The sequence below is a fragment of the Cyprinus carpio genome, chromosome A1 (genome assembly GCF_018340385.1).
Source record: "Cyprinus carpio isolate SPL01 chromosome A1, ASM1834038v1, whole genome shotgun sequence".
In the NCBI taxonomy this organism is placed as follows: domain Eukaryota; kingdom Metazoa; phylum Chordata; class Actinopteri; order Cypriniformes; family Cyprinidae; genus Cyprinus; species Cyprinus carpio.
In genome coordinates, this window is record NC_056572.1 from 19,878,641 (window position 1) to 19,891,508 (window position 12,868).

Genomic DNA, 12,868 nt, shown 5'->3' on the forward strand with positions numbered 1-12,868 from the left:
TCATTCTAATATGATGATTTGCTGCTCAAGAAATATTTCTTATTATTATCATTTTGTCACTTTTATTTTGATCAGTTTTAATGTATCCATGCTCAGTGCAGAATATGAATTTCTTAAAAAAAAAAAATTCTTACTGACCACGTAATGTTGAATTATAATGTATTTAACTACAAAACTAATTGCAAGCATTTAAGCATAAGTCTTAAAGCAATGGTAATCTAAATTTAGTCAAGTGTTCAGTTCAAGCATTTCATTGATAAAGTATGTGTGCCTACTTTTTATTCATGTATTAAACAAACCGTAAAAAAAGTATTTGGTACTTCTATGTTTTTCGGACTTTGTACTGCAGTACAATGAAAATACCATAGTACTTGGATATTGTATTACCATCTGATACCATTCCTACACCATGGTACTGCCACAGTATTCTTTTTGTAAAAGAAGTCATTGTGTTAAATTGCTGTTTTTTAATTGTTTGAATGGTCCTTATTTTTACTTATCTTGTATGCATTCTTTTAACATTTTTTTTTTAATTTAGCAGACTTTTGATTTATTCATTTACTGTAGATGATTTTATTCAAACGAGTAACACTGCAAGAAATGTATCATAATAAGTGCCAAATTTTTTTACACCCAATACCAAGTTTCAAACATAAGCTGGATTAATACAGTAACATGAGCAGAAGTAAAATGCACAAAAGCAGAGAGAGAGAGAGAACAAGATTTATTATTATTTTTAAATCGGAATGATTATTATTGTAACAGTAACTATTTTGATTGTCAACACTCTTGTTTTCAGCCTGAAGATGAGGATGAGCCATTCATTCTAGAGGACACGTGTCTTTTGAACACAGAGAACATTGATGCCCACTCGTGTGAAACCTCATCTCTGGCCAGCTCTGACAGTGGAGACCGCACACACTTAAAGAGGAATGGACACTTTCTTAACCTGGCTTCACATTAACAGCACTTGCTCTGTACTGATGTTGTGATGCATGTTTGGTGATTGAATAAAGTATTTTTTTTTTTTTTAGTAATCAGTCTGTGTATGTTCACCTCAGGAGGAGGAAAGCAGTGGAAATGAATGCTACAGTACATGGATCTGTTCTTAGACGCAATGTGCTGAAAGGCATCTCTGCTCAGATAGTATCTGCTGCGGTAAGACTAACAGTAATTAATCTACTGCTCATGCTATACTAAATATGCTGTGGGTAATGTAATACAATATATTTATTTAACTTATTTAATAATTACACTTAGTTATTTTTTTGTATTTAATTCCATTTCCATTTCATTCAAATTCAGGCATTGTCAGTTCATTTGTGAATGGTGCACAATCCTGTTTTAATAATTGAAAACTATAAATAAGAGACTCTTCCAAACATAATTTTCTTCTATTCCAGTGAAATTGTGTTGCTCACTTTATAATTTGGTGCTTTTACTCTTTCCATCTCTCTTCAGGATAAAGTTGATGCTGGCTTGCCGACGGCAATAGTGAGTATTTAACTTTCTTGTGATTTCTAAATAAATTAACAAAAAAATCCCTTCTTGTCTGAAATTCTTTTGTGTTTGCAGACGGTTTCAAATGTGATCGCTGTAGGGACATCACATGGTCTGGTCTTAGTATTTGGTAAGCATGTTTCAGTCCTTTTTACGGTTCTTGTAAAGCTGATAAAGGGCACTACAGTGGAATTTATTTTAGATGTTTGGAAGGCATGTTGTGTGTAATCAAAGTCTTCCAAGAACTTTGTTTATCACAGTGGTTTATTGTTAATTAATATAAAACACTAAAATGCTGTTTTAGAACTCTTTATATGCTTTACTGTAATAGTATTCGTCAGTGAGTGTATTTTAAACTACTCTGGGACTATCTCTCTGCCTTGGCTCGTCTTGGGTGGAATGTTCAGGAAAAGGTAATGTATTAATATAGTACAAAATATGTTAATTAATACCACATTTGTTTCCATTGCATCATGTTTAACATTGCTGCACAGTAATGCCCGTTTCACACTGGAGGTGTAAACAGAGCAGAAGTGGCATTCAAGCTGCATGCACTGAGCTTTCACACTGGCGGTCTTTCTAGTGTGCATCTGAACCACAGCTGAGTGTGTTGACCCCCGACTATCATCACACCATAACCATATAAGATGTTAAACCATGTAGCATGCTGTGTACTGTAGTGTAGTTTATACAGTATGGTAAAATTGTTTAGGCCTTCAACCTAAGATATGGTGGCGAGGGCAAAGCATCGTTTTTCTGAAAGAATGTTATGGGCTGAGAAATTTGCCATGGCTGTTTGCATGCTCTTTGTCTGTTTGTATTTTGCTTGCTGCTGCATTTGGAAGTATATTTACATAAACACAAACCACTCTGGGTGTAATTTTTGTTAAATTATGTTGTTGATAAAGCTTGAAGGACATAATTGTTCCATAATCTGCACTTAATGCTGTTTTGTCTAATTAGTATCCTATATTTTGATTTCAGATCAGAATCAGGCTCTGCGTCTCTGTCTGGGCACCACAGCGACAGGAGCGGAGTATGGAGCGGTGTCAGCTCTCAGTATTAATCACGATTGCACACGACTGCTGTGTGGCTTTGCCAAAGGACAGGTGAGCCGCAATAATCCCTTAAACTGAAAGACGGTCTTGATGGCAGATAGCTTATGATCAGGTCAGGCTGAATGTTCAGGTACATATTTATGGAAAGTGGCATTTTATTCCTAATGCAGATCACCATGTGGGATCTGGCCAATGGGAAGCTGCTCCGCACTATCACTGACGCCCATCCACCCGGCACTGCCATACTACATGTGAAGGTTCTGCACTGTGTTTACGTATGCACTTTACATGCTTTGTTGTTCATAGACACTGAATAAAGCAATTTTCTCTCTCTCTCTTTCCGTAGTTTACTGACCACCCGGCGCTAGCTGTGTGTAATGACAGTGGCGGATCAGTGTTTGAGCTGTCATTCAGGTGAGATGTGATTTCTAAAATTCAAGAAATGTTTAAGTTGATGTACATCATTATTTTACTCCAGATAACTGGTGTGCAGGGGGCAGTAGAGCCTCATGCATCTGACAGTAACCCATAGGCTGTTATGCATCTGACAATAACCCATTATCAACTTGTTAAATCAACTTAAATTAACTTTAAATAGTTAGTTCTCCTTAAAATATCTACTAAGAAAAAACATTTATGATTTAAGAGTAAACATTTCCATATATTCTAGTATTGCTCCATTAATCCTTTCTGTTGATTTAAAAAATGTCTTGCTCCCAGTCTTTTCCCTGTTCTTTTACTTTCTTTCTTTCATTCTATTCTGAAATACATTCCATTAAAAAGCATGTAAATATATACTGAATTATGAACACAGTCCAACTTTGCCAATATGGTGTACCCAGTCTATTTCAGCATTTTGAATTATTATATTGAACAATTACTAACACTTACTTTTTTATGTTATATTTAACCTGACATTTCCTTATACATTTTTCTTACCATTGCTTCTCCTGCCTATGGCAGAGAATAGAGCTCTGTCACATCCCTCAACTTAATCACTCAAACTCCAAGAGATTCCAACAGAAACCTAATTATCTGAATCTGTTTCAATTGATGAATTCTGTTATGATTCTAGTCTTACCTGACAGGTATCTATCATTCCCTGCTGTACTGCTGGGACTCTATTATAGAGGTTCTGGATTATGAATGTTCTCACATTCTCTCTCTCTCTCTCTAGGAGGGTGATGGGAATGAGGACATGTGAATCCAGGTGTTTATTCAGTGGTTCTAAAGGTGAGGTTTGCTGTGTTGAGCCTCTACATGCTGGACTTGAACTGAAGGATCATCCCATTAGCCAGTACTCCCTGCTGGCCATGGCCTCACTCACCAAGGTATACTCATACATTCAGTACTGTCTACTGCTGACTACTCACTCCCTAAAGGTCTAGAGGTGTCACAATATCACTGTTTTTTTTTGGTTCAGACCAAACATACACAATAGTTTGTTAGGCTGAAATGTGGTGTTTATGATTTAATAAAACTTTATGATTTTTGTCAAAACTCCATTATTGTTTGAATGGTAAAGATGTTTAAATCATATTTTTAGAGTCATTTTCCTAATTAAGATGTTACCATAGACAGTGTTTGGATTTTTTGCATTAGGTGGTTCCCATAAAAGCAGCAGATAATAAAATATGCTTTTAAATCACACCTGTGTGACTAAAATGTAGTTGTACTGGCAATAAATTGTGGACTCATATTCATATTCAGCACCCTGATACCTTTTTTTTTGTCCCAGTGTTTGTTTCATATGTTTGACTGTCAAATAATATCTCTGCTCCTCCACAGTTCTTATTATTTTTACCAATTCTAAAACTGTCAGTTTTCCTATTCAGCCACTTAGCATCTTGATGGGTATATGCAATTCAGGGCAAGATTGATATATTTCATTCTTTGATTTTTGCTTGTTTTTGTATGATAATTTATGCGATGATGGGTTTTCTGTTAATGTAACATCTGGGTTTTTGAGCGGATGCTTTAAAATGGATGGATGGAAGGATTTGTTTGTGGTGTGGACTTAATGTCTTAGAGTTGGAGCATTTTATTTAAAACTCAGTGTTCATAGTTGTCATTCTTCATGTGAATGGGACTAAAAGGTCTATGTGCAGTGGACTTATTAACAGTTAACTTCATTCAGGAAGAAAACACCTTTGTCCATAACTGCCATTCCACATTAGTTTCAAGTAACATTTAAAATAACAAGTAACAGCAGTGAAAAACAAGCAGACCAAATTAAGTACTGTAAAAAGCAGTTGCTGGCATAATACGAATGTTTAATATATTTATATATTTTTTATTTTATTTTTGTTTTTTATTGTAATGCATTTCTGGATCATATGACAATGAAGACTGGAGTAATGGTTGCTTAAAATTCAGTTTTGCATCACCGGAATAAATTACATTTGAAAATAAATTCAAACAGAAGAGTTATTTTAAATGGTTATAATATTTCACAGATTTACGGTTTTACTAAATTTTTTATTAAATAGTTGAGCATAAGAGACTTCTTTCAAAAACAGAAAAATCTTACTAACCCCAAATATATATCGGAATATATATATTCTAACAACTAACCCCAAATATATATCGGAGCGGAATATATCACTATATGTGTCACTGTATCCCTGCATTAAATGGGGTGAAATTTGTGTTGTCAAAAGGCTTCTATTTTGTTTTTTTGTGCGGAAACTAACAGTATTGCCAGATGGGTTATATCTTGATAATTGCTTGTTTGTTTGGGGCACCAGTCAGCTACTAGCATCCCAAACACACTCGATTGGATTGACTGGAGTTTTATTCAGCCTCTGAACTCTTTATTTTGACAGATTCTGCTGATAGGACTGAAGCCTTCACTTAAAGTGTGGATGACTTTTCCCTACGGCAAGGTGCGGTACACACTTACATTCTCAGTGATCATGTGTGTATCTGTGTGCTTATCCAACAGCCATTGACACAGCGTCTAACAGATAAACTTCTAACCTCTGTATTTAAGATTTGTGTTAGCATTTGTTTTCACAGCACTTACACGATTGACTGTATATCTAGTGTTTTTCCTGTCTTCAACAGTATACAAGTTCATACATTTATATACATTAGCTAACAATACTCAGTTCTGATCTCAGTGTCACCATGCATATGTTAAAGGGATAGTTTACCCAAAAATCAAAATTCTATTATCATTTACTCACTATCATGTCGTTCCAAAACCATTAGACTTGCGTTCATCTTCTAAATCACAACTGTACTTCTAGTGCACCCATTGATCATCATGCTTTTTAACTGTATTATAAAGAGATGTTTTGTTGAATTTAGCTCTGTTGCAGTTGCAAAATTTTGGCATGGATTCATAATTTTATCTTATTTTATCTCAGTTCATGCTACTGGTATTACTGTGAATAATTGACCAGTGCACATATATTACACACACATTTGCATTTTACACAGAAATACATCACAATATGGAAGTCAGTACTAACTTTTGTTTTCATGCTGACTTTAGAACAGATTATCTGTAAATGATTATTCACAAAACAATAAAAATTAAATAAAAAATCATAAATCAGACATTGCTTTTATTTGAAGTTACATTTAAATTCCATGCAACTCACAGATAAAGCTTCATAGTAAGATGCAATTAAACATTTTTGTACAAAATGAAGCAAACTACCTATTAAGATTGCTGCAAACCACTAAACAAAAGTTCTGAAGTGATTATTGACCTGGATTCAACTGATCTATTGTCTCCTTTATGCCTGTGTGGAGGTTGTTCCCTTCAATTAAACTGAGCTAAATTGCATTCATTTAGCACAGAGCACATGGACCAGCTGCCCATTAGCACGCAGATATCACTCAATTTTGCCTCACATTATTGATTTGGGTTATGACGGAGTTCTGAGGTGCCTGCAAACATTTTCATGGCATCTTCTCATAGGTAAAGTCACTTTAATGAATAGTGATGCTTATTTCTGCTGGTAGGAAAAGATGCCAGATAAGTCCGAAGTCCAAAAAGAACCAGCAAGAGTGGCAATAAGCACATATCGTGCGAACAAAGACGTAGCAGGATAACTGTGTCTTTGGTCTGGCAGTTATGAATATCTCATACGTTTTTTTTATGTTTTTGAATGCAGACGGATCCTGCAAGTGTTCCCTTGTTGGCTTGGCAGTTTGTGGCAGTCCAGAAAACAATCAACCCTGTTCTGGCCTTCTGTAGAGGAGACACCATCCACTTCCTTCTGGTCTGTTTGAGCAACACTGTTTTAAAAGTCATAAACAGAATGTAGACTTAATTGTGAAATGTGGCATTTCTATTCTGTTTGAACGTCCCTAGTGGCCAGACACACCAACAGCATGAGTTCGGGGAGGGATAAATGATTGCCAGAAACAAAGACATTTATGATATTTATGAGTAGTTCAAAGTTGTTAGAAAACAAGTCATGAATCTGCTTCGTTCTGTCATTGGAATAGAAATTATATACTTCACCTTTAAATAAGGTCATGCAGTAATCAAACCACTCTATTGTTTTGGTGCTCAGGTTAAAAAAGATGAGTCTGGCACCATCCATGTCATCAAACAGAGACAGCTTCAACTCAACTGTGACCTCATCAGTCTGAGCGTGAGTTAGACCCTCACTAGCAATCATATGAGTTTGATTACCTGTATGGCAGTGTGTGCATTTTCATGTTGTCTCTTGTCTCTTGTCTCTTGGCAGTGGATAAACCCCCGTACACTTGTGTTAATGGACAGCACAGAGAAGTTGCGAGTGGTAGACAGGCCCAGTCAGGAGGAACTGGAAACTGTGGACATGGCTGAACTGCAGCTGGTTTACAACAGCAGCCATTTTAAATCCCTGGCTACCGGTGGAAATGTCAGCCAAGCACTGGTAAAGACCAGGATCACGACATGCCAGACCTTTCACCATTTAGTCTGGTGCATGTTGACCTTATAGTGTGAAACAGTGAACGGCACCTTTTTACCCCACAACCTTAGTTTCGGAAATATTTTTTTCCCATTTATTTCCTTTGTAAGGATTAAAAAAAATAAAGAATATACTATTTGTGGCCTTAAAGGAGTAGTTCCCTTTCAATGAAAATTAGCCCATGATTTACTCACCTTCAAGCCATCCTAGGTGTATGTGACTTTCTTCTTACAGACAAATACAAACGGAGTTGTATTAATAAACACCCTGACACTTCCAAGCTTTATAATGGAAGTGATTTGCAATCAACAGTTATAAAGCTCAAAAAAGTGCATCAATCCATAAAAGTGCTCCACATGGTTTCGGGCGGTTAGTAAAGGCCTTCTAAAGCAAAGCGATGAGTTTGTGTAAGAAAAATATTCATATTTAAAACTTTATAAATTAAGATAACTAGCTTCCGGCCAAACGAACATACAGATTCAACTTAAGTTCAAAGCGTAACTTATGCGAGTAATGCGATGTACTGCTGATATTTACGCTACGCCATAATGCACTACGCTACTTCTGACGTCACAAGTTGCGTAAGTTGCGCTTTATGCGTAAGTAGACTGCGAATGGCCAGCCTGTATATAATTTACATCTGATAAACAATATGCCTAAGGCTAAAACCAGGTTTTGTGAGACCAGATTCTAGAGTCAATGCTAAGGTCTTTTGTCTAAATATTATATAAACACATGAAGAACCCAGTGGCCAATTCATGAGATGTAGAGGAACTATAGAAAGTGTTTAGCATATAGAGATATTGAATCAGTATTTCTCTGTGCATCTTCAGGCTCTAGTTGGAGAGAAGACATGTTACCAGTCTGTTTGCAGCTATGCAGGCCAGATTATGTACCTGGGAACAAAGGTAAAGCCACACATGATAACACTGAACACAAGCACAAAACGGCACGTAAAAATGGATTCTATACATTTCTGCCTTCTGTATTTTTGCTAAAATTTCAGTTCTATGTGAGCTTCTGGTATAAAACTCTGGTAGAAGCAAAGTCTTTCTGTTGTATTTCTTATAACTGGTAATCACAACTAATCTTATTCCAGTTCTAAAAATGCAATTTGATTTGTGGTCAGTCATTATTTCTGGAATATTTGATTCCATCATTTTAATCGCATCATCCAGGGATAGTAAATTAAATGCTTGTTTGTTTTGAGGTGTTTCTGAGCGGAACTGTAGTTTTTATGTTTCGGCTGTGTTGTTCTGTGACCTCCTTTCCAAATGGAAAGTGCTTGGAACAAAATTAAATTCTGGTTAATAATTTTTAAAAAAAAATAAGAGTACATGGTGCTGTGGGCAGCTACATCATTAAACAGATTTGTGCACTTAGCTCTGGATCTGTATCTAATTTTGACAAAATTGCAAAAATAAGGGTGCTACAGAATTTGGCACAGTGCCAGTAGTCAGCATGTGACATTTCTTTTCCTCCTAAGAGCCTGCGCCAATGCAAGGACTAGAGCTACAGTAAGGGGTTGTAATTCTTACAGTTTACAGAGAGAGTATGTTTTGATAATCTTTTTTTTTTTTTTTTTTTTTTTTTCAAAGCACCATTAAAAACAACATTTAGTTGACCAATGTGCTTGTGCTGTACACCTTTTAAAACATACAAACAGCAAGAAAAAAAAAACATAAATTATCCACCAATATTATACACCACAGAGACATCTGACCACACAATGTTAAATGACAAAGTATCACTAAATAAAAACCTACAAAAAAGCCAGGGAAATAAAGATGAGTTTTCAAAAGAGATTTGAAAGACCCCAGTTTGGAAGCTGTTTTAATATTTAACGCCAGACTGTTCCAAAAGTCTCGGCGTTATCACTGAAAAAGCATGATCGCCCCATAATTAACGTTTTAAATTTTCTGGTCAGCGGACCTAAGTGATCTGTATGGTGAGTATGGTTGTAATAAATCGGAAAGATATGGTGGTGCAAGGCCATTTAAAGATTTAAAAACTAACAACAAAATCTTAAAATCAATCCTATAACGGACTGGCAGCCAATGTAGAGAAGAAAGAATAGGGGAAATATGGTCCCATTTCCGAGAGCCTGTTAGCAATCTTGCAGCAGCATTCTGGACAATTTGCAATCGAGACAAAGTGGACTGACTAATCCCCACATACAGGGAATTACAATAGACCAGACGTGAAGACACAAATGCATGCATCACTCTCTCGAAATCATAGAACAACAAAATTGGCTCAACCTTTGTCAGTGTTCTTAATTGAAAAAAAAAAAAAAGCCTGATCTGACAACAGCATTGATCTGTTTGTCAAATTTTAACGACTCATCAAAAAGTACCCCTACAAAATATTTATTTATTTATTTTTTTTTTACCATGGATTTACCATGAATAGATAAATGGCCTAAATCAAACTTAGGGGACCCATATGTATTTGGGGGTGCAAACACAATAATCTCATCCAACCAAGTTTTCAGGTCAATCAAACATGCAAGAAGAAGCCCTAGTGAGCTACTTTCCTTCTTTACTGGCATATATATTAGTGTGTCTTCAGCATAACAGTGAAATTATATGCTGTGTTTTTTAGAAAATAGACCCAATTGGAAGCCTATATAATGAAAAGAAAATGGGACCCAAAATGGATCCTTGGGGAATCCAACATGTAAGAGGAGCCGAAGATGATATAAATTCACCCAAGGCAACTGGAAAACTTATTTTTGTTCTTTAACCATTTTGACAGTGATGTGACATACAGCCAAGTATGGTGACCCATACTCAGAATTCGTGCTCTGCATTTAACCCATCCAAAGTGCACACACACAGCAGTGAACACACACACACACACACACACACACCGTGAACAAACACCCGGAGCAGTGGTCAGCCATTTATGCTGCGGCGCCCGGGGAGCAGTTGGGGGTTTGCTACCATTCAAAATCCCCCCTCAGTCGTGGTATTGCCGGCCCGAGACTCGAACCCACAACCTTAGGGTTAGGAGTCAAACTCTCTAACCACTAGGCCACAACTTCCCCGATTTTAAAACAGTACCTTGAAACCCTACCAATCACTCAAGCCATGCAGTAAGAATTTTATGGCCAGCGGTGTCAAATGCTGCACTAAGGTCAGGTAACACCAGAACTGCAGCATTACCCGAGTCTACAGTTAACAAAACATTAAGAACCTTTAAAAGCGCAGATTCTGTACTGTGATGCTCCCTGAACCCAGACTGAAATACTTCAAAGAGAGTATTTCTATTCAAGAAAGACTGCATCTGACTGAGAACCGCTTTCTCCAACATTTTTGAGAGAAAAGGCAATTTTGAAATAGGTCTATAATTGCAATACACTGTAGAGTCCAGATTAATGTTTTTAATTAGAGTCTGCACCACAGCATGTTTAAAAGAAGCAGGAACAACCCCTGATACAAGGCAGCTATTTATAATAGATAAAACCCAACTATATCAAAAGCCTGTTTGATTATTTTTGATGGAACATGATCAAGTGGGGAGGCTTAATTAATTGAAAATGGAAGAGGGGTGACTTCTCTCTCCAATTCCCGGCCATGTTGGTTACTTTTTTTTTTGTTTGTTTACTTTTTCTATATAGTACGGTCTAAAAATAGTGTTAAAGATGCCATTAAAGATTTATATTTTTTTAACATCAATGTCTAGTTTTTGTTTTACGATATAGATTCTCTAGCAACAGCAAGATCCTTTTGTTGGGAGTATGGATGAATCTTGGTTAGATTAATACAGTCCTTCCCACTTTGGTGAACTGTCAATCACAAACAACAATTTTCCAGTGAAATACATCCAACAGCACTTTTTGTCAACAAAAGTGTCAAATAAAATATGTTGAAATATAAACTCCATTGTTTACAATTTGCCTGAAAGATTTACCCTCCATCATGTTTCTTCAAGAAATGAAGCAGTCTGTGTTCATGTTGTGAAACTTTATATGATGTTACAAATTACAAAAACAAAATGAGTTCACCTCCAAAGTTTGTATAAAAACTTGGTGGTAGTTTTATTTAAACAGTGCAGTTGGATTTTGTGACGTCTTGAGAGACATAGCTATTTTCACATAATTTTCTCTGTAAACCAGCAGCCTTTGGCTATGTGGGTAATTTTTGATGGACAAAACATTTAGCCAATGAGAAGATGGTTTTTAATGTTTTTAATTTTTGTATGTGTGTTGGATGCTCATCTGCCGCATGTGAACAGTCTGGGATAAATATTGGGCAAAGAACTTGCTAAAAAAGTTTAATTGGTGGTGTTGGACAAGTATATTAAACTTAAGTGGGTCACCCAAAAATTACAGTTTGCTAAAAAGGTACTCACCTTCATGCTGTCCAAGATGTAGGTGAATTTGTTTCTTCATCAGAACAGATTTGGAGAAATTTAGCATTACTTCACTTACTACCCAATGGATCTTCTGCTGTCAGAATGAGCCGATAAAAACATCACAATAACCCACATGTAATCCATGCGACTCCAGTCCATCAATGAATGTCTTGTGAAGCGAAAAGCTGTGTGTTTGTAAGAAAAAAAAAAAAAAAAACGTTTTAACTTCAAACTGTTGCTTCTGCCCAAAATATGAGCCATTAATCCATAATAACGTTTAAAAACCGAAAAAGTCCATCTTCTGTTGTCGTCTCACATCAAATTCCACTGGCATATTTGATTAGAACTATTTTGGACTGTTTTTGCTGGTAAACAGTGCTTGATCTGCGCATATTTCTCTTCTGATTAAGACAAGAAAACATTTTCACTAGAGAAAGCAATAATATGAATAGAGGACTTGTATTTTAGTCAGAAGTGATGGTTTAAGATAACATTTTTAAAAATGTCTTACAAGCACATCTTATAACATCTTATAACTTCAAGAAGCATTAACTGGAGCCGTGTGGATTATTGTGATGTCTTTATCAGCTGTTTGGACTCTCATTCTCATTCCCATTCACTGCAAGTGATGTAATGCTGAATTTCTCCAAATGTCTGTTGCCATGAAGAAAAAAATGAGAACTATTCCTTCTAATATTATACTAGATTTTCAGGAATTATGCTAGTCGCCATGTCACTCCATATGTTGTCCCTGCTTAGCTTGATCCACAACATCTGCCCTTTCAAAGAGACTGGAGTTTAGTAATTCATAGACCTTTACTGGTTATGAAAATTTACAGTTTTCTTTATTCTTTTTACTCTACAGCAGAAATATACAACAAATAATCTTCTCTTTTTTTTTAACATTTTTAAGGGTAAATACGTGAGATTTGCAAGGGTATCTTGTAAACTCTCAAACTGGCAGCACAAGTTAAGTGGCTTGTGTTCAGCTGGAAGTTTGGCTGACTCCTCCAGCGCCCCTCTGACTGAGCTATG

At 36.1% G+C, this 12,868-nt stretch overlaps 1 protein-coding gene across 3 annotated transcripts in view; it reads left to right on the plus strand.

Moving 5' to 3' along the window:
* Positions 1 to 12,868, plus strand: part of LOC109054114 (vacuolar protein sorting-associated protein 8 homolog) — a 107,861-nt gene that overhangs the window by 967 nt on the left and 94,026 nt on the right. The window contains exons 3-16 of one of the 3 annotated variants that reach the window (XM_042756933.1): positions 800 to 930; positions 1,062 to 1,158; positions 1,462 to 1,494; positions 1,576 to 1,630; positions 1,908 to 1,913; positions 2,485 to 2,609; positions 2,729 to 2,815; positions 2,905 to 2,972; positions 3,736 to 3,889; positions 5,384 to 5,443; positions 6,686 to 6,793; positions 7,091 to 7,171; positions 7,268 to 7,438; positions 8,308 to 8,382. In XM_042756933.1, the coding sequence (XP_042612867.1) occupies positions 800 to 930; positions 1,062 to 1,158; positions 1,462 to 1,494; positions 1,576 to 1,630; positions 1,908 to 1,913; positions 2,485 to 2,609; positions 2,729 to 2,815; positions 2,905 to 2,972; positions 3,736 to 3,889; positions 5,384 to 5,443; positions 6,686 to 6,793; positions 7,091 to 7,171; positions 7,268 to 7,438; positions 8,308 to 8,382 (1,251 nt within the window). Of the gene's footprint in view, positions 1 to 799; positions 931 to 1,058; positions 1,159 to 1,461; positions 1,495 to 1,575; positions 1,631 to 1,907; positions 1,914 to 2,484; positions 2,610 to 2,728; positions 2,816 to 2,904; positions 2,973 to 3,735; positions 3,890 to 5,383; positions 5,444 to 6,685; positions 6,794 to 7,090; positions 7,172 to 7,267; positions 7,439 to 8,307; positions 8,383 to 12,868 lie in introns of all 3 variants that reach the window. The other 2 variants (XM_042756938.1, XM_042756948.1) reach the window with 2 other exon arrangements.